Source organism: Helianthus annuus, chromosome 7, assembly GCF_002127325.2.
Source record: "Helianthus annuus cultivar XRQ/B chromosome 7, HanXRQr2.0-SUNRISE, whole genome shotgun sequence".
In the NCBI taxonomy this organism is placed as follows: domain Eukaryota; kingdom Viridiplantae; phylum Streptophyta; class Magnoliopsida; order Asterales; family Asteraceae; genus Helianthus; species Helianthus annuus.
In genome coordinates this window covers 125,286,738-125,305,274 of record NC_035439.2, presented here as the reverse complement: position 1 = coordinate 125,305,274, position 18,537 = coordinate 125,286,738, and the positions used below count along the sequence as shown (strand labels likewise).

The 18,537-nt window shown below is 34.4% G+C and overlaps 2 protein-coding genes across 3 annotated transcripts; one reads left to right on the top strand and one right to left on the bottom strand.

Annotated features, from left to right (window-relative positions):
• Positions 1–3,353: 3,353 nt before the first annotated feature.
• On the top strand, positions 3,354–4,126 carry LOC110867301 (RING-H2 finger protein ATL70). The gene has a single exon (XM_022116404.2). It carries the CDS (start codon positions 3,427–3,429, stop codon positions 3,967–3,969), a length of 543 nt encoding a protein of 180 aa, XP_021972096.1. The 5' UTR covers positions 3,354–3,426; the 3' UTR covers positions 3,970–4,126.
• A 6,924-nt stretch (positions 4,127–11,050) lies between these two features.
• LOC110868462 lies at positions 11,051–16,205 on the bottom strand. 2 transcript variants are annotated; one of them, XM_022117621.2, is made up of 4 exons: positions 15,239–16,205; positions 14,008–14,163; positions 12,860–13,468; positions 11,051–12,265 (listed from the first exon to the last, which is right to left on the bottom strand). In XM_022117621.2, the coding sequence occupies exons 1-4, from the start codon at positions 15,578–15,580 to the stop codon at positions 11,285–11,287; spliced, it is 2,088 nt and encodes a 695-aa protein (XP_021973313.1). In that variant the 5' UTR covers positions 15,581–16,205; the 3' UTR covers positions 11,051–11,284. The 2 variants fall into 2 exon arrangements, with proteins under 2 accessions (XP_021973313.1, XP_021973314.1); XM_022117622.2 differs by having other exon boundaries at positions 11,051–12,262; positions 15,239–16,200.
• Between the last annotated feature and the right edge of the window lie 2,332 nt (positions 16,206–18,537).

The window sequence follows — 18,537 nt, the reverse complement described above, 5'->3', positions numbered from 1 at the left end:
TGTGTAAGAGAGGGGACTCCCCTAAGAGTTGAGTGCCCCTCTCACCCTTATATAACCTCATCAAAGTTGTGATTAAGGTTAAGAGAAGATGTTTCAGTTTTGAGTTATTTTCTGGTTAATAAGATTGAGACTTATTCAACTTAAATTGTTTTCGTCAACTTTTTTGTTCATTTGATTGTTCTGGGACTTAAGCAACCTCTCTATATTAAAAAATCATGTTTTATAAACATGCACTACATGGTAGCAATGTTGCATTATAGTGTTAAAAGTTGATAACTAATTTTAACATGATGAAAACAATATACATAAGCTATCAACCTAGCATTTGGCGAGATGGTATGAACACCACTGACAACTTATATCGTTGAAAATGCATAAATCCTGATGAATGTTGTGTCACATAATGTCTGATTATATGCATAATTGATTATTGTGGCTATTGGTGGGGGGTGTTACATAAACGAGCGGCATACGATCTATGTAATAAATGGGTTATCTCAAACACGGTTTGTTTAATAAACGGGTTGACCCTATAACATATTTAAGATTAATATTTTTTTTAGTTTCTATTTTGTATTTAGAGAGGTGCTATAGAAAGTAAAGTACTTCGATTTTTTAGAGAGGTGCTATAGAAAGTTAAGTACTTCGATTTTTAATTTTCTCTCTAACTATTCATTTTTAATAACTTTTGTTTTTCCTCTTGGACATTTTACCAATTCATTATTTCCAGCACTTTTATTCAAAATATATTTTACCAAGTCATTATTTTTGTACATATAAAAGGAAATTGCAAAAGAAACTATATAATAAGGATTGAAAATACTAATCTTTTCTAAAACTAAAAGTAAATTTTAACCGACCAACTTTTTTAATGCCAATTTCACTCTTGTAATTAACAACTATCCGAAATTTCTTATTTTGTTTTTGATGAAAAAATAATACTAACAAAAGAAAATTAAAAATTGGCGTTATCACAATAGAGTCAACTACTCAAAAACCAAACCCTCACCAAGAAATTGATGCATGAAAATGACTTCCTCAAATCCTACTTTACACACACGTATAGACGATTTAAATATACAATCACAAGAATCTTCTAATTACTTTATACGTAAAACAAATTAAATATAAAAGTAGAGACTAGAGAGTGCATTGTTCGATTATAATCTTAAAAAGGGTGTTACATATGTATCGTAAATAAAACATTATATAAATATTTTTATGTCGTTATTGTTGTTCTAGATTTAAACTTTTTAAACTTACTAGTCGGAAGCCCGCGCGATGCTGCGGAGTGCAAACCACTCCATAAACTCCACCAACCTACAGTTTCATCATCGCTACCCTAACCTCATTCCTTATAAAACCCATTAAAGGATAACCTCACGTATACACACACAAGGGCTTTTCGCTCATCGCGGCCGACCCCCCGAACTTTTCGCTCAGTAATGGAGAATATGTAGTTTTCGTAAAGAAATTTTTGGATATATACGTTTTCGACCCCCCGGTTTTATACAAATTTTTGGGTATATCCGTTTTCGAACCCTCCGGTTGAAAATCTCAAACTTCGCCATTGTACACACACCCTTCTTTTAAGTATTGAGTGCACACACATGCACCTTACTACATACACATCACACACATGCACACACTGACACCTCACGCACATACTTTCATATGTACGTACCTGATAAAATAAACCTTACATGACAGAAATTATTATATACAAAAGTAATATATTAAATAATATTATATGATACAAATTATAACCATAAGTAACACATTAATTAGGAGAATTTTATTAAAATATGTGTTTCTTAAGAAAAAATAGGAGAATTTTGTTAAATGATGTGTTAGTTAAGAAAAATGGAGACAAAGTAAAATCTATTGCATAAAGCAATTGTTCTATACACACCAAATTTTATCTTAGAGGTTTTAAAATAGAGTTTAAATTACAAATATACCCTCTTAAAATATATTTTATAGTAGTATAGATAGTGGAGGATTCAAATGAGAATAAATTTTTTGTAAGAAGAAAAAAAGAAGAAATTTCAACCAATAGGAATGCTTAATTAGACTTCGTTTAATATTTGTACTTAATGTAACTATAAGGGTATACTAGTAAACTTACATACATCATTAATTGGTAGTTTCATCTTTAATAACTAACTATATTAAATTTGTAACTTAATTTTAAGATATATATTTTTTACAAAAAAATAAAAATAAAAATTCGTTTATAGTGTAGGATAAATACGAGGCGTGTAAGATAAATTACGAGTTGTGTAGGATAAATTTCAATATGTGTAGGATAATTTCCGAAATGTGTAGGATAACTTTTGATGTGTGTAGGCAAAAATATTTAGTGTGAAGGATTATAGTTTTAATGACTAATTAATTAATCAAACATAATAATAAATGAGATGAGAAAGAAACTATTTAATGTTTTACAATTATACCCTTTTATTCTTTTTCTTCTCAATAAAATTTTCTTCTCAAATGAACCTTCCCCGGTATAGATATAAATGTATATTTGTTGATTTAAATGAATAAAAGGCTGGTCATGAACGTGACCGTCATTTTTAACATACGCCGGCATTAATTACAATCTAAAATCATATTTAATGTATATTCGGAAATACGTAAATAAATTAATAAATAAATACGACTTGAAGTTGAATCCCCATCTTTTGTGGTACTCCCAACGTGCATTTCCACCATGCAACAGCACGTCCACACCGCATTATGTTTTCAAATTGAACGAAAGTCTATATACGTAGAATTTAAGGTGTTACCCTCAGAAATATATAACTAGAATTTTATATGCAACTAAATATTTAAACTTAATTAACTTTTTTGTGACAAAAAAAGAAAGTAAGTGATAATTATTAATGACTTGATATTTTTTGTTACAAAAAAAGAAAGTAAGTGATAATTATTAATGACTTGATATAAATGAAAGTTATATTTTTAATACTATTAGACAGGTTTAAGTTTTAGTTGATAAAAGAATTATAAATAAATGTATTAATTATACGTCATATTTATTGTAATACTTAACGAATACCACATATATAATCAACGTGTATGACAAGTATTTCAACGAGGTATCTTAAAATGAAAACCGTTGACATTTTATAACGTAAGCTTTCATAATTTAATATAATTAAAGATTCATATTACTTTGAAAAATGACACTTAAACTTAATCCCCTAAATTTTTTGAATTCTTTTTGCAATTTGATCCCCTCTTTACGTTGCAGTTGACTTTTGAATACGAAAATAATATTTTAAAAATCAACCCCCCACCAAATAGCCATTTCTCCACATTTACACCCCACAAAATGGCTGGCAATATCAATATTTCAACATTTCCTTCACCTCATTCCATTCTATACCTCTTTTGCACAAAACCAAATCAAACAAGAAGATGAACAACACCATGGGCCCGGATCCAAACTCTGGTGGGTTTCTCGGGTCACAAAATATCAGCGGGTTCGGGTATGGTATTGGGATCTCGGTTGGAATGTTGTTGCTTATTACAACAATCACTCTAGCTTCTTATTTTTGCAATCGAACAACATCGACACCATCACCATCAGCCGCCCAAATCCGGGCCCAAAGGAATAGTTTAGCTCAAGCATTGGGCCAACCCGACTCAAACCATTGTGTGGTTGAAGTGGGCCTTGATGATGAGACACTTTTGAGCTATCCCACTATGCTCTACAAAGATGCTAAGATCAATAAATCGGATTCGGGCTTTTCAACTTGTTGCTCTATTTGTTTGGGTGATTACAAAGGAAGTGATATGCTTAGACAACTTCCTGATTGTGGTCACCTTTTTCATGTTAAATGTGTTGACCCGTGGTTGCGGTTGAACCCTACGTGCCCTAATTGTCGAACGTCTCCCATGCCAACACCGCTCTCGACGCCTTTGGCCGAAGTTGTCCCACTTGCAAGACGACGAGATTAGTTTTTTTTTTTTTCTTATTTGGATTGGCTTGGTTCGACTCGGATGAACATTTGGTCTTGAAGGTCTACATTTTCTTTACATATGTTATACCGTAGATCTTGTAGAGTTTAATGCTATTGAATTGCATAAATTTGTTGTATATATATTTTGTTTTATATTTCACTAGATTATAACCCCGTGTATTACACGGGTTGAATAAATAAATTTTATATACTAAATAATAAAATAATATATATTTAAAACCCTTCTTTATTGCACGAGTTGAATAAATATAATTTTATATATTAAATAATAAAAAGTTATATCTACAAGAACAATATTGTACAGGTTGAATAAATGTCATTTTATATACAAAATAAAAAAGTTATATTTTTAAAACCACATGTATTACACGAGTTGAATAAATGTAATATTGTTTACCAAATAATAAAATAATACATCTTTAAAAAACCCCATTTATTACACGGGTTGAATAAATGTAATTTTATATACCAAATAATAAAAAAAAGTACATCTTTAAAAATATGCGTATTACACGGTTTGAATAAATTACATATATATCCTTAAAAACTCGTGTATTGTACGAATTAAATGGATCTAATTTTATACATCAAAAAATAAAATTACGATTTTGGGCCCGTGGTTATATCACTTTTACCCTTTTAGCCCAAAAAAAGAATTTTTTAACATCTAAGCCCCCAACGTCTTTTTTTCTAATCTGTTTGGCCCCTAACGTCTTTTTTTAACCCTTTTGGCCCCTAACATTTAATGGATGGGGTTAGTGTTAGGGGTCAAAAGGGTTAGAAAAGAAGACGTTAGGGCTCAGATGTTAAAAAAAATTTGGGCTAAAAGGATAAAAGTCATATAACTACAGAGGCCAAAATCATAATTTTCTCTAAATGATATTGTAAATGAGAAGAAAAAATTAAACTAAATAATAATTATCCATAAGATATTAAACTAAATAATATTTAATATGAGAATTATCTATAATTAATTAGAAAAAATTAAGATAAAATAATAATTATCTATAAGAGATGCCCTAATATGATGACAAGTGTCTTAAAAGTGGTTTCTTTTATTATATAGTATAGATTTTGATTTATTAAGAATTACTAATCAATTGTGTTGTGGTGTATCCGTTCAAAAAAAAAAAAAACCGTCCAAAAAATTGTGTTGGTGTATGTCAAAAGTTTTTATATATTGGATTAGGCTAAAAGGTCAACGAGAGTAATTGATATAGAGGCCCAAGAGTTGGCCCACTAAAAGGAAGCTACCTGTTGGTCTAGTAAATTAGCCCATCACTTTACAAGTTATGAACTTATGACTTATTAGTTTGTTATACATGTATGCAGCGTTTGTGTGACATATAATATATAGTATGAAACTAGTAAATTGCCCCGCGCGTTGTCTTAGTATTTTGTAAAAATTTTACGTTAAATCGTAGACCAACTGAAAACGTACATAAAAAAGTAAGCACGAAAACATATTACATTGACCCGACTCATTTCCAGAAAACTTTACGTCGAAACGTAAATCAACTTGAATTTATACCCACACATACGTAAAAATAAATACGTAAAACTCGATTACAAAGTCTTTAGAAAGGTAAGGGGTTGTAAGTGTCAATAACAAAATTTGAGGGGTAAAACTGTAAAAAGTATACAAATAACAAAAAAAATCAATCACTATTCACAAAATTGGTAATGGTATTGTATTTTACTAGGGGTTTGCCCCACCCGCGTTGCGGGGCACTAAGCCGAATATTTCTCTATCATAACATGTACGTCTGTGTTTTGATTACCTGTACATACTACTTATAACACGATCTCAAAAAAATTACATTGAGTCAACCAAATAAATTAAAACACTATCATACTTTTGCTTAATAAAAACAACAACGATAGAAAAACAATAATTTTAAACTGGGGGCAAAATTGTAATTTTTCAGGATAAATGAGCATGTGCCAGGAAGTCGCATGGCACGAATCACGAATAAAAATTACACCGAGTCAAACAATTAAAATAAAGCACTACCACAATTTTGTAAAAAAAAAAACTAAAACGATGGCATGACTGTAATTTTACACGTGGGACAAAATCGTAATTTGACTAGGAAAGCAAAGAAAAACGATGCCAAAATGTAAATTTAAATTGAGGCCCAAATCGTAATTTGGCTGGGAGGAAAGAAACAAAAATAATGGCAAAACTGTAAATTTAAACGGGTCAAAATCGTAATTTTTAACCGAGGGCAAAATTGTAATTTTTGGTTGGGGCAAAAGCATAACTTTATTTTGAACTGTGGGTAAAAACGTAATTTTGAACTGATGGCAAAATCGTAATTTTAAAGCGGAGATAAAATCTTAAATTGGTTGGGCCAATGGGGGAGTTCTAGGCAGCTGCCTGGAACTACTCCTCCATTCAGTGTCTGTAGTTATACACTGGGGCAAAATCGTAATTTGACTTGGAAAGCAAACAAAAACGATGAAAAAATGTAAATTTAAATTGAGGGCAAAATCGTAATTTAGCTGGGAGGAAGAAAACAAAACTAATGGCGAAATTGTAAATTTAAACGGGGCAAAATCGTAATTTTGAACCGAAAGCAAAATTGTAATTTTTCACCGGGGGTAAAAGCATAATTTTATTTTGAACTGGTGGTAAAAACGTAAGTTTAAACTGATGGTAAAATCGTAATTTTAAAATGGGACAAAATCATAAATTGGTTTGGCTCAAAAAGACAAAAAAAAAAAAGTCAAAAAAGAAAAAAAATTAATAAAGCACTGTTCACGAAAGTTGTAAAATGTAATAGAGTTAACTAGTTGGTGCCCCGCCCGCATTGCGGGGCGATGGCCGAATAATTCTTAATCAATTAAAAAATCACTACTATAATTTTGCTAGGAAAAAAAAACTAAAATGATATTTTTCGGATAAGGGCAAAACTGTAATTTTTCAGGACTAATGAGCGAGTGTTAGGCGGCTTCTTGACACGGAAAAAAATTAAATCGAGTCAACCAATTAGAGAAAAAGTTTTATACTTTTGCTAAAAAACTAAAACAATGGGAAAACGTAATTTTCAACTGCGGGCGAAATCATACTTTTTTTTCAGGGATAAAATCGTCAATTAAATGGAATAATGGAGGAATGTCAGGCAGCTGCCGGCATGATTGTAATTTTACACTGGGGGGAAAATTGTAATTTAACCAGTAAAACAAACAAAAACGATGGAGAAAATGTAAATTTAATTTGAGGGAAAAATTGTAACTTGGTTGTGAGAAAAAAAAAACTAATGACAAAACTGTAAATTTAAACGGGGAAAATCGTAATTTTGAACCGAGGGCAAAATTGATTTTTTTAGCTGGGAGCAAAAGCGTAAATTTATTTTTAACTCGGGGTAAAAACATAACTTTGAACTGATAGCAAAATCGTAATTATAAGGGGGAAAAACTAATGGTAAAACTGTAAATTTAAACAGGGCAAAGTCGTAATTTTTAACTGAGGGCAAAATTGAAATTTTTAGCTGGGAGCAAAAGCGTAAATTTATTTTTAAGTGGGGGCAAAAACATAATTTTAAACTGATGGCAAAATCATAATTTTAAAAACTAATGGTAAAACTGTAAATTTAAACAGGGCAAAGTCGTAATTTTTAACCGAGGGCAAAATTGAATTTTTTAGCTGAGAGCAAAAGCGTAAATTTATTTTTAAAACATAATTTTAAACTGATAGCAAAATCATAATTTTAAAGCAGGATAAAATCATAAATTTGTTTGTCCAATAGAGGAGTGTCAGGCAGCTGCCTGACACTATTCCCTCCACCGCCCATTTCACCCAATAGGCGCCCATTGAGTTTGTATGTATTGAAAATGAAAATTATATATAAAATTGAAAAAGTTAGAAAATAGAGGCCCAAATTTTGGCCCACTAAATAACTCACTGGGTTTGGCCCAATGTCTAGTAAATTAACCCACCATCACTCTGCTCCTAATAGGCTAATATCCTGTCAGCGTTTATAGAGGCCCAAGAGTACAATTTTGTCCATATCATATTGTAACTTTATTTCCATTGTTTTTCTTTTTGTTTTATACTTAAAAATATATAATGATATATTTTGTCGTTCAGCTTTGGTTTTTTAATTTTAATATTTTAAAAGAAATATTCGCCCATTAATATATATCTAGTAATTTATTTCCTTTTAGGTATATAAATTATTTTTAATTATTTGGTTAATATTTAACTATTAAAGGGATGGGTTATGAATCAAGATGCATGCATGGTTGGTCAATCTTTGACCAATATTCTCATAAAACGACAAAATTAGCAAAGTCAAACAAATTCAAAATTTTTATCATGTGACCAAGAATATATAATATTTGTCCCTGTATAAAAAATGATTTAATTTGTATTTTTGTGGTGTGATTCTCAGCCAGAACTTGTACATTGTACAATAAAGGTTGTACTATATTCATTGTTTATAAGCAACCACATTGGATGCTTATTGTCATATTAAGCAAGACTGATACCACTTTCAGTGCATCACAAGTTGTACCATGTGTATTAAAATTTATACAAAATTAAAGATACATCAACATTTAAAATTCATTTTTTTTTGTTCATAAAGTTTTATTGAGACATTAAAAAGTATGGCCACTACAAGTGAAAAAGGTGAAAACTTTACAGCAAGGACATAAATTGAACCACATGGTGACCCAAAATAATCATCACATATGCAGCATAACAGAATTATCAGAGAAACCACTTGTCCTCAACTTGGAAATTGGAACAAGACCATACATTTTGGAACACAATAGGTTAAATTTGACCAAAAGTCAAGGTCTTTTTTGAACCAACATGCATCACATGCTTGGTTTTAGAACTGTTAACACTCCGAGACGCTTAGACCATCCGCTATCGTTTCACATTTTTTTCACTCCACATCACTCCTACGTCGTAAAGTACTTGTCACCTCACCGCACCACTGGCATTCACTTTTTTTTCACTAACCTTCACTATGGTTTCACCTAGGGTTGTAAACGAGCCGAGTCGAGCCGCGCTCGACCCAGCTCGAGCTCGGCTCAAACTGAATTCGAGCTGGCTTGGCTCGAGCTCAAAATTCAAATCGAGCTGGGATTTGAGGCTCAAGCTCGACTAAATTAAAATTCGAGCTAGCTCGACTCGACCTTGCTCGAACTAACAAAAAACCGCAAAATTTACTAAATAAAAAGCCCTAAAATGAATATTTTCATATACTAAGGGCCATATATGCAATTTAATTTAACCAAATGGCTAAATAGGCAACTATAAATAGTTAACTCACTTTCTACATTTTATTTACCTTCTTTTATAGGGGAAACACTCCCTTACTTTTTATCTTCTGAGCGATGTGTGACAAAAAAATGAAGGATGTAAATCTTATCGAACCGGCTCACGAGCCGAGCCAGGCCAAGCTCGAGCTCGGCTCGTTTACAAACCGAGCCGAGCTGGCTCGTTTACAACCGAGCCAATTTCGAGCCGAACTTTTTTCGAGCGAGCTGCGAGCCACGAGTTTTTTGAACACCCCTAGTTTCACCACTCACTACCCATTAAAATAATACTATTTTGAAATAAGTTTAAAATAATAAACAAATTATTCTGATTGGTTGAAAAAAGCATAACCCACATCACCACACCTCTCACGTCGTGAAGAAGCTCACACCACCACCCACTCACGCCCCCTCCTGAGGTGTTTAAGGCCACGCCTTCACAATGCCACATCACCTGAGGTATGAGCTTCACGTACGTAAAATTTACTCTGTGTACAACCAAATAAGTTTTATCTACATCAAATGTCTCATCTCTTGTACATATCAGCCTTTTACATCCCCCTTATGGTTGTTTTTAATATCAATCACCTACACGCCATAATTTTGACCAAATTTAACACAAATGTGTGTAAAGAGCCGCCTTGAGGCGCAAGCTTTTTAAAACAAAGTTACCCAAACCAATCATCGTAACGTTGTCCGGTGTGTGTGTCAAACCAACGACACGAGCTGAGGGGCAAAAGGAGTGGTCAACCAATCAATTATGAGGCTTCGGTCGTGTTCACTCCACAGGCGTGGAAAAGCGGGCAAGACGTGGGACCAAGGTTAGTGGTATAAAGCAATGAGAAGTAGACATGTGGCAGTTTCCACTCCTATGGAAAGTGGATTACCATACCCCTCATATATTATGTGACTATTATCATGAGGTGTAGAAAGTGGAACCACACCCCATAGTCTAATATGAATTACTAATCATAAAGTGGGTTCAAATTAGACTATGTGTTGTGGAATAACTAAACCATTGCTACATCACCACCACGTCACTGCCACATAGGAATCTGAGCAATACCTAAACATCCAATAACTAGGTAGGTGTAGTGGAATAACTAAACACTCAATACAATACCAATAACAAAAACAAAGATTTTAAAGAAATAAAATAAAATAAAGGCATGTGATTCAGTGGCGAAGCTTGAAAATTTCAAACGGGGGGTCGGAAGTCACCGGACCTAAAAATTATATATAAGTACTTTTTTTTATAAAACCGGGGGGTCGAAAACAAATATACCTAAAAAATTTTATACGAAACGTACATACATAACACTACTGAGCGAAAAGTTCGGGGGGTCGGGCGCCCCTCCCGGCCCCTTGAAAGCTACGCCCCTGATGTGATTGGTTGGAAAAGGCATGTGCCCCACCTTTTCTCCGTTGGCGATCATGAACCGAATGGCGAGGAAAGGAATGCATAGTGGAATAACTAAACACCCCAGTATCAATAACAAAAACAAAGATTTTAAAGAAATGAAATAAAATAAAGGTATATGATTGGTTGGAACCCTCCCAATAACTAGACAACGCAGTATTTCGCGAGTTATTAGGATGATGTGGCATGATAAGTTATTCCACAACGCTCGGTCTTTAAGACAGCTGGAATCACAAACTACATAATGTGAAAAAGACTTTATCTGCACCAATGGAAACCTAAAAGCATCAACAGAAATGCAGGATTCTTTAACACCAATTACCATTAGCTTGGGAACTGAAATCTGAAAAAACAAACACCAAAATTCCAACTAAAAAACAAAAGCTGACCAAAAAAGTCAACTTTTTTCCATTTGCAAAAGATGGAAACAGAGACTACACATTTGAGATTCCCTTTCACTTTCCATCCCAAGAGTCTTTTAACACAAAAAAAAAAAAAAAAAAAAACTATAAGAAAAAACAAGTTGTTAAAACAAAGCTAGTTTGAACTCTGAACTTAAAACTGTAAACCTAAAACTAGCATCGCCTGCGAAACTATCCTATGTGGCAACCGGGATTGCTGAGTCATCAACCGCAGGCGCGATGACTGGAACAGGTGTCGGTTGTTGTAACTGAGTGTAGTGAAACTCAATCTGTAGCCGGTGATGAATCGGTGTTGAAGAAAGTAAACCTTTTTTCATATCCGCTAGCAGTTCTCTTATCGGAATGGCCGCCAAGAAGCTTTTGAGATACACCTTACAAGATTCTTTACCCTCGCTAACAACCTCGTTTTCACTCGCGTTCTTGACCACCGATGCAACGGTTTCCGTAGTTGACTTTCGGTTAGAATCATCAGAACCGGATTCCGAGGCATTAAGTTGATAAATTATCGTGTTTCGGTCAAACTTCAAGATGTAAGCTTGATCACACCCCTCAAAAAGTCTCTCCCCTAGAGTATCGATGATATAATACGCATCGGAGTCAACTTTCAAGACGAAAAAGTGGTCGTTCCAGCTTACAATGTAGATTCGTGGCTCTGACTCGTGACTAATCTCATCCCACATAGTATCGAAAGACATCGCGCCATGCAAAAAGTCGAAACTACCCTCTTCGACTTCTTCAGGGTGGAAAAACCCGATGAACGATTTCGTGGGATTGACCGATAACGGGCGTAAATTGGCTTCGAGAACAGTTTCGAGATCAAAGTGTTTATCGGGAAACCGGGCCATGTAAACTTCATTCTCACAAAGATTTCTCCATTCTAACGAGCCTTCGCGAATCAAAGAATCGAGTTGGGACTTAATCGGCATGAGATTGTGGTTATTTTGGAACCAATCGGCTATAACCGCCACAAGTGCGGTGCATGCACTCTCTCCGGCTGCTCGTTCGGATCGTTGATCGATTGACGCAAAGAATACTTGCGTCTTAAGCATCATGTGTGCGTCACGGCTGGTTATTTCCCGCTGTTCCCAATTTCCGACAGCGAAACTATCGTCACCGAATTCTGATATCAAAGATTGATCGTTCATCGTATGCCACTGCTAAAAGAAAATGAAAATGCATTAGAAATAAAAAAAAAAAAAAAATTCTTTCTATTGTTCATGGTGAAACATAGGACTGCAAACGAACCGAGCATTCAACGAACAGTTCGGTGAACCATTCGGCGGGAAGTTCGTTTGTGTTCGTTCGTTTAATAAATGAACGAACACGAACAAGAAATTCCGTTCGTTTTGTTAAATGAACAAACATGAACAGAGGTCGCGTTCGTTCATTTATGTTCGTGAAAGTTCGGTAACGTGTTCGTTTATTTTCGTTAGTTCTGACAAATAAAATATTTAATAAGTATCGGTGTATTATATATTATGTTCATGAACGCTTGTTTGTGTTTGTTTGTTTTAATTTGTGTTCATGAACATCCGTTTGTGTTCGTGAACGTTCGTTACCTAAAATTAACAAACGAACACGAACACATTCATTTCCTAAATGAACGAACACGAATAGAAAATCCCATTCGGTAAGTGTTCATGAAAGTTCGTGAACACATATATTTCCTTAACAAACGAACGTGTTCGTTTCGGTTCATTTGCATCCCTAGTGAAAAACTAAAAGTGCATAAGGGTTTCAGTTTCACTTACCCCGAGAGATTCGGCTGGGCTGAGCTGGCGGCGGTCAAAGTCAATATCATCACCGCCTTCTTCAGCATTCTTTAAAAGCGGTTCGCCTTTAGGTGACCTCAAGTTCAGCTTCCTTTTCTTCCAAGGAAAGATACCACGTTTCGGATTCGGAACCACATACGGTTCGGAAACCGAAGCGTTCGAATCATCGTTTTGAGAGCAACCCACATCGGATTTTCTATAACTGTAATAAACACTGTCTTCATAAAGAGACCCCGTGGTACAGTTAGCATGCGCCAACGTCCCATAACTAAACGATTTCCGAAAAGTGGAATCTTCTTTGACTTCGTTTGACTCGCCTTCCTCGGATTCTTCTAGTGATTCCGAATCGAAACGGTATGAGGAATAATCACCGTCCTCGCTTCGACTTTCATGATCATCTTCACGAGACGTTTTCTTACCTCGCCGAATTGAAACATATTCCGTAAAGATTTTGACTTTTCTTAGTCCGGCTTTGAGTGCGGAAAGCTCGTCTTTCTCTCCGGATGAACTTTCTGATGTTTGACTTTGACTTTGTGTCGGATCTGCTGATTCTTGATCCGCTCTCACCTCCATCAAACTAAGTTGTATCTGCACATTCAGTTTCAAGATTACAAGCCCTTTAACAAAACGCAACGTTTATTGGCTAGAAAAGTTCCGAGTTAAATTTACTTATTTGCATATCAACTTTTCAAATAAATCGACAGTAGCGATTTAGAACCACATGCCACAAGATTCTTCTTTTGTGTCTTTGTTTCAAGGGTATTTGAGGTATTTCGTTTCTTAATTTATGTACCGAGTCAAACATACAATCTTTATTCGATGGGATAGGTAAAATGTTTCTATATGTACATGCACATCAAATGTGATGGCAAAAGGGGAAACTGAAATTCATTATTTAAAAGTAACGACACAATTATGTGGGGCCTACATGCATATCACACCAAAACGGCAACAAATCATCGCTTAAGAACACTAGTAAGATCCTTTATATGTTGGAAATTCCTTACTTAGGTATCAGACTTTCTAAAACTAGAATTATTGCATCTACTAAATACACCAATGCAAAAATACATATTGTGAATATTTTCCGTATAAAAAAAATAAAATAAAAAATAAAGGCCACTTACATGAAGAGAGGGGCCCGGCTCAGATGCTCCACATGAAATGGTGAGAGGAATTGTGAGGTCGAGATCTTTTTCTTCAGCAGCCGAAGCAAATTCAGCGAGATTCAAAGATGCTGTTCCAAGTATAGGAATTTTGTTTTTCGGTCCCGGGCTTGATCCCTAAGTTAAAAAAAGGACATATGAAACTACTAGGAAACAATACTATAAAGATCGGACGTAAGAGAGATTTCCAACTTTAACCCTTATTAGAAACCTCTAAAGGAGCGTTTGGCTGATTATTGCGTTTATTAGGTCGCAGATATTTAGTTTCTAGCGTTTGGGTACAGTGAAACCGTCTGGTTATTTAGGGATCACATAATCTGTTTAGGAATAGCTGCAACAATATAGGATACGTATGATGCGACAATGCGACAATATAGGATGCATATGATGCAGGCAATATAGGATACGTATGATGCGACAATATAGGATACACATAATGCGACAACATAGGATACGTATAGGATACGTATGATGCAACAATATACGGTATATGATTTGCGTCATCCATAACGATTCACGACACTAGTGGACCAATCATATCTTGAGCAAAACTAGGGCATTCGACGTCTTTAAATAAACCATTATTTATTGGAATAACTACCATGAGTATAGATATCAACATCAAGAAAACGGTCAAAATTAGCATAATACTATAATCTGCCTTCCTATGTTCTTTCAAGTAAGTACACCATTTTTTAATTTTTTTCCTTTCGGTGAGCATGAGAACCCGTTACTCCACCAATACCCTGCTAACCAATGGGACCAGGTAAAGCACAGCTTACGCTAAACTCGTGGTACAACGCAAAACCAAATACCGAATATAAATATTATTGCAAATTATGTTAAAAGTTAACCTATATGACATTTAAACAACACACACAAAAATGCAATAAAGGAACAAAGAAACCCTAACTAAGATGCCCAAATGTATGTCTAAATATATAGATACAGAGTATGTGTATGTAAGTATGTAACTATGTATGTGTACATAAGATTCCCATCAAGAAAGTGTGCAGAATAAAATCACCCAACTTTTTGAAAGTGTCAAAAGGCATTTCAAGATTTGTACTTGCAAAGTTGCAATTCATTAAACTTAACAAAAACTAAATAAAAAAACATGAAAAATATTAATAGAAAATAATTAAAAATATTTAAAAAATATATATTAAAAAAGGGTAATCAAGAAACTTACATTTAACACAGTAAACCCAATCTCCCAAGGATTAAAAGCATTCTCTTTATACCCAGAAAGTGTACAAACAGTTTGAAACTCTTCATCCCACTGAACGACACCGTTTGGGTCAACAACTCTCTCCTCTCTGGTGAAATTTCTCTTCACAGTCCTCCTAAAAGAACTCAAAGTAATCTTGGGCCCTTTCCACTTAATCTCCACAGCCCTATGGTAACCCTTCTCTGGGTCCGCATGCACAGGATCACAGCTCCCACCTTCCATCTTCTTCACCACCAATTTCACCTTGAATTTCTTTGACATTAATGGCGGCCATGGCCTCCATTTTATCACATTCACCACCATTTTTTTTCCAGCCAAGAATGTTTAGAGAGAGAGTGGGTATGTGGGTTTTGTTCTAGAGAGAGAAAGATTGAATCTTTTTTGGATCTTCAAAGAAAATTTTCAAAAAAAATCAAGAAAATTTTCAAAAAAAAAAAATCAAGAAACAGAGAAAGAATCAATGTGGGTATTTTCTTTTCTTGCTTTGGGTTAGAGAGAGAGAGTGTGTGTGTGTTCTAGAGAGAGAAAGATTATATTTTTTTGGATCTTTGAAGAAAAAATTAAGAAAATTTTCAAGAATCAATGTGGGTGTTAATCTTTTTAGAGAGAGAGAGAAAGTGTGGGTGTTTCTAGAGAGAGAAAGATTATGTTTTTATGGATCTTTAATGAAAAATTTCAAGAAAAATTTCAAGAAAGAAAGATTGAATGTGGGTATTTTCTTGCTTTTGGGTTAATGGATTTTGTCTCCGTGAAAAGCTCAAATTTTTGGGAGAGATGAATATGCCGTTAATTTAGAGAGAGAGAGAGAGAGAAAAGGAAAGCTAGAGAGAGAAAGTTTAGAGAGAGAAGGAGAGTGTGAATTAAGGTCAAAGAAAACACACACTAACGTTAAAAGAGGTGTGGTTAAGTTAACGATTTACGACGGTATTTAACGGCGAGCAAACGGAAGTTGCGTCTCGTTAGAATTAGAATTAGATAAGTCAACTCAAGATTTACGTTTATCGTTTTATGTTCTTTTGGTTTTTGTATTCTATGAATCATATTACTTGTTTACTTGTGTAATATTTGTTGATGTTTAAATAACATTTGATGGAGATCTTTAATGGTTTGAAATTATAATTTTCATCTAGGCAATTGTATTTCTACTTGAATACGTCTAGTAAATATATGTCATTAGTTTTTAAAAAAAATAAGATTAAAGTTCTTAAAATTATAATTAGCTAAAAATTAAGATTAAAGTTCTTATGATTATAACGTGTGTATATAGTTATACGATACCCGGATCGTTTCTTATACGCGATATGGTAAAACTGTTATACGTACGGAATAAAAGCAAATAAAGCATTGCATTCATAACGCAATATGGTAAAACAGTTATAAGTACGGAATAAAAGCAAATAAAGCATTGCATTCATAAATATGTATTTGTGCGATACAAAAATTACATGCAACACACTGAAAAGGTAAAAACAAAATAATTTCCATGATATGTAACTAAAAATTATGTGTATAATCGTTTTTAGAAATAAAAATCAAAATGCGTAAATGATTATGACTTTTCTAGTTAAACATGGGTGGTGACTAGTGTTTTGATAACCAACATGCATTATTGGCTAGGGTTGGATACGGCAAAAATGAGACCATGGAACGACTATGAGGACCATGACGATATAAAAGAGCATGTGGATTATGATTAGGTTATGAAGGTTCATGAATTTGGGTTAGGTTGTCGCGTTTAATGTTGAAGGCAAGGTTACTGCAAATAAGCTTTTAGAGAGAGCCTGACCACGCCATGGTAATAGTCGTTTGCATAGCGGTGGCATCTATGGGTTTTGACAGGAGTCAAACCACCGTTTCTCCTTCTTCACTTCTTCTACCGATGGGTGCCAAACTTGTTAGCCGATTTGGTGGTATCATGCAAGAGGTGCAGTGCAATCAATATGGTTTTATGCATAATGAGGTGAGGGATATATTAAAAAGAATGTTTATGTAAAACGATATGAAGAAAGTATATAAGTAACACGTGACTAGAGAAGAGTGAAAATGATGAAGAAAAAGAAAACATATGAAATCAACGAGAATAAGCTCAAAATGGAAGACTTGTCTTGTTTTTTCTTCCAACTTTTCTTACTCAAGCTTTTATTTTGATCATGTGTTATTCTTTTATTTTCCGGACCGCTATTTCTAGGAATGGCAATGGGCCGGGCTTGGGCCGGGCTTGGGCCGGGTATTGGTAATCCCAGGCCCGTACCCGGTTGTAATTCTTTGGCCCATACCCGGCCCGTTACCCGTCGGGTATTTTTCGGGTAACTACCCTTCGGGTATCGGGCATACCCGCGGGTATCGGGTATACCCGTTAATTTCTTAAAAATACATGTTAGGACAAATATGCAATTTTTACTTTGATGTTTATATAATTTACTATTTTAATGACTATAATAAATGAAAATATGACTGATAACTTACATATCATAACTTACATATCATAATCAGACCACATATGCTAAACTAAATTAAAACGATTACTTAATTAAATAATTGTATCATGACCACCTATTTTCATAAAACATCCACATAATAAAGGGTGATAGTTTCCATATCCAATATACATGTTTAAAAATAAGTTGTATGTTAACTAAACACTTGCCAAATAAATAGCCGCATATGACTATAGAGAAGGTAATAAGTACATTTACTACGTTTATATATATGGAAATCTATAATTCGGGTAAATGGGCCGGGTATCGGGCGGGTATCACTAAATCCCATACCCGTACCCATACCCGAATTTTTTCTATTTTTAAGCCCGTACCCGGCCCATACCCATTGGGCTTCGGGTATACCCGGCCCGTATGTTTCGGGTTTCGGGTATACCCGTCGGGCTTGGGCTTTTTTGCCATCCCTAGCTATTTCTTATCTTTGGTTTTCTTGCGTCAGAGGCTGTGGACCTACTTAGTCGAATTTAAAGGGTCATGCATAGTAATATTATGGCCCTGCAATCTATGGATGTAGTTTTTAAAAGACTTGGTTTTGCTATTTAAAAGGGGAATAACGGCGCAGCTTGTTGCCCGTTTACCTTCTATCTCGATGTAATTTCCGGCTAGATATTGGCCCGATAATACAGCAATAAAAGAAAAATATTCCTAAAAAGATTAGGAATAATGGATTTTAATAATCTCAACTATTGTCCGTTGGCCGGCAACGGTCCCAACTTTAAAAATTTCCACTGGTGGTCCCATCTTTTCACATATTGGCCTTTA